This window comes from Anopheles gambiae, chromosome X (genome assembly GCF_943734735.2).
Source record: "Anopheles gambiae chromosome X, idAnoGambNW_F1_1, whole genome shotgun sequence".
NCBI classification, from domain to species: Eukaryota; Metazoa; Arthropoda; class Insecta; order Diptera; family Culicidae; genus Anopheles; species Anopheles gambiae.
In genome coordinates, this window is record NC_064600.1 from 17,631,410 (window position 1) to 17,634,472 (window position 3,063).

General features: G+C 40.3%; 1 protein-coding gene across 1 annotated transcript; it reads left to right on the forward strand.

Moving 5' to 3' along the window:
• The first annotated feature begins 383 nt into the window (after positions 1-383).
• LOC11176125 (uncharacterized) lies at positions 384-966 on the forward strand. The gene is made up of 2 exons (XM_061643037.1): positions 384-806; positions 874-966. The coding sequence occupies exons 1-2, from the start codon at positions 384-386 to the stop codon at positions 877-879; spliced, it is 429 nt and encodes a 142-aa protein (XP_061499021.1). The 3' UTR covers positions 880-966.
• The last annotated feature ends 2,097 nt before the right edge of the window (positions 967-3,063 follow it).

A 3,063-nucleotide genomic window follows, 5' to 3' on the forward strand; every position in this document is an offset into this window, starting at 1 on the left:
TATCATTCTTTTACACGATTTTACCTATCCTGTCTTTTAACGAAGCTAATGCTGAGAAACCATGGGAAGTATCAAGAATGAGTCAGGCAAATAACTGCACACCGTTGGTCACTTACACTAAGAATACAATTACACAAACACATTGACATGTTTTGTGCATTAGCGGGCTATAAAAGCCGATCGCTCATTGCGCACGCACCCTTTCGTTGTTCAAATATTGTGAAGCTAGTAACACCTTCGTGGCGAGCGTTGTGCAAGTGTCTAATTGCAAGTCTAAGCTAGTGGAACTTTCCCTATCGAGCGCTACAATTCTAGTTTGTCGTCCAGTGACATTATCCGTGAGCGGTTTCAAGTATTTCAGTGTGCAGAACAGCGGCTAAGCCATGGCTACCACCCCAGAGAGAATGCTGAGTGCGTCGGAATTGGTCGACCTGGCCCCCTTGGCGACTGAGCCAGGGAATGATCTGATTTCGACCGTACAGGAACGGGATAAGCATAAGGTCGCTCAAGATCAGAGTGTCGAGAAGCCGGATGAGGATCAGTCGAAAATCGAGAAGGCTCTAGAAGATGCAATGAGCGACATTGTGGAGCGAGGTGAAAGTGAAGACATCAGTGGAAAGCCGATAGCTGAAAGTGACAAGCTAGAAGCTTTGGAGGAAATCCCGCAAGAGGCAAACATCGTGGACGAGGATCACGTCGAGCAAGAGACCACTCACGACGAAGCTCACGATGAAGCTCACGATGAAGCCATCGTGGAGGCCTCGGAAGATGCAGCGGAAGGCGAAGATCGCTGTGCACGTGTGGAGGTCGGTGGACAAGAAGCTAGTGTGGTTGTTGATGAGTTTGCTAATGTTATGTATTTTGCTTCCGTAGGTTTAAGCTGTTGAGCAGTGGAGCTGGCGATGAGCTGAGTTGGTGTGCCGATTCCTGCCAGCAGCGTGAAGAGTGAAGGGAGCGAATGAACTGGATAAAGTGTTTCAATGATGTTGGATGTAGTCTTGCAATTTTCGATACATGGATAAAAAAATGTGATGTACTTTCGGTCAAAGAAAATTATTGAATAAAATTGAAGCAAATATTTAGAAAAAAAAATGCAACTTGTACTCAGTCATTCTTTCGAATCCGTCCGCCTGTTGTGTTAGCAGTAGTTTTTGTCTGTTCTTTGTTGTTGTCTATTTTCTTCCGTGGAATATTCGTGGAAATCCCGTTGGAGTTTTGTGGTGCAAAAAACGTATGCAAACATAATATTTCAAATCCTCGTGGCATAACCCCAAACATGCACTAGAGCTTAAATCTTGGAGCTTTGTATTTATCCGCTACTTTATTGACTGTGATGTTTGTTGCGTTATTTATCTACGGAGTTTATATATTAAAGGTACTTCCTTCTGCGCCCGCTCAGTCCGCTTACCGTTGAATCCGCCACTGCTATGTCAGCGACGTCATGTGAGTTAAGTATGTTTCATCTGCAGGTTACTTCCTTCCTGTTTTCTTCTTTTGCATCCAATTTACTTGCCTCTATTTGGCTGTATGTACCTTGCCGCAGCCTAGATCGCCGTCATTCTTCAGCAGTTGTAATACGACATACTTTACAGTGGGTGTAGCTTGTGTGGTGGACAAAGGTTTCTTTCCATCTAACTTGAAATAACTACACCGATTTAGGAATACTTTTTACTTCTATATTTTTCGGGCAGCGTTTCCTCTAAGTATACAGTTTCCTTAATGACCTAATTCCTATTCCTAACCCTTATTTATACTGCTCCTTTTCGTGCCACAATTTACCCTGCGTTTTTTTCTATTGGCTAAAAGTATTTATCTTAAACATATCTTATGTGGCTATTAGCTTATCTCCCTATCCTATTCTATCATATGCCCTAGATTCTGTCCTTTTCTAGCTAATGCATTTTTATGTAATTTACTTGCTATAATTATTCCTATCCTTCCTATCCTTCCTATCATACCATAAACGATCGCTACCACAATTGCTTACTATAATTGATTATTCCTAGTATTATACTAATTGCCTAACTATCAGGCGCTACACTTGGATGATCGCGATGTCATTTGAAGCTCAGGATGAACCGCTGAACCGATATATTTTCCTTGCCATATTTTGACCGATGTCTGCGGGAGTTTCGAAACACACGAAGAATAAGTTGATCAGCAATACCGATTGAGGTCACTTTATTTAAATCATTTATATGTGTTTGTTTATGATAATAAGTGGTCCTACGTATGGCGGCGCGGTCTATTTTGGGATTGAACCCATGACGGGCATGTTGTTAAGTCGTACGAGTTGACGACTGTACTACGAGACCGGCTTACAACTCATACAAACTCATAGTATGTAATGATAAATTTATGAAAAGTAACAATCAAAATTAAACAAAAGATATTTTTAGTATTTCACTTCAAAGTTTAAATTCCGTTCAATTGACGGAGTCCGTAAACCTAATGTTAATCCACCTGTTAACGTATTCTTAAGCACGTAGAAGACCGCCAGCGACCTGCAGTAAGAGGATCGTCCTCTTTTCCAATATTTCCAATATTTTTAAATGCTTTCGGCGACCGCCAAGAAATTTCCACTTACAAATGCCAATTATGGCAGTGGAAATTGACTAAAAATATGACAATACACAAGTATTATCATGGTCACAAAGAAATAGTCGAAAAAATAAAAAATATTGCTAAACAAAATCCATTATACAGCAACAATTGGGAAGCAATAAGTCATTTTATAGAAGAGGATTCGTTGGCCGCATTTATGGCAGGCCTGCAAGACGATTATTTTGGCTATGTTCATGCTACTCGACCTAAAGACGTAAATGACGCCTACACATTTTTATGTAAGCTTAAAAATAAACGTGATTATGATGCAAATGTGCAGACAGGTTCTAAAACATTTTTCAATGATAAAAAAGATAACCGACCATTAAATTTACAACACAATTCGCGTTATCCAAATGCAAATCGTACACACACTAACACGGTAAACAACCATTACACTCCTATGGAAACGAACACAACTCGCTCAAAGCTAACCCTTAATAGATCAACAAATAATCA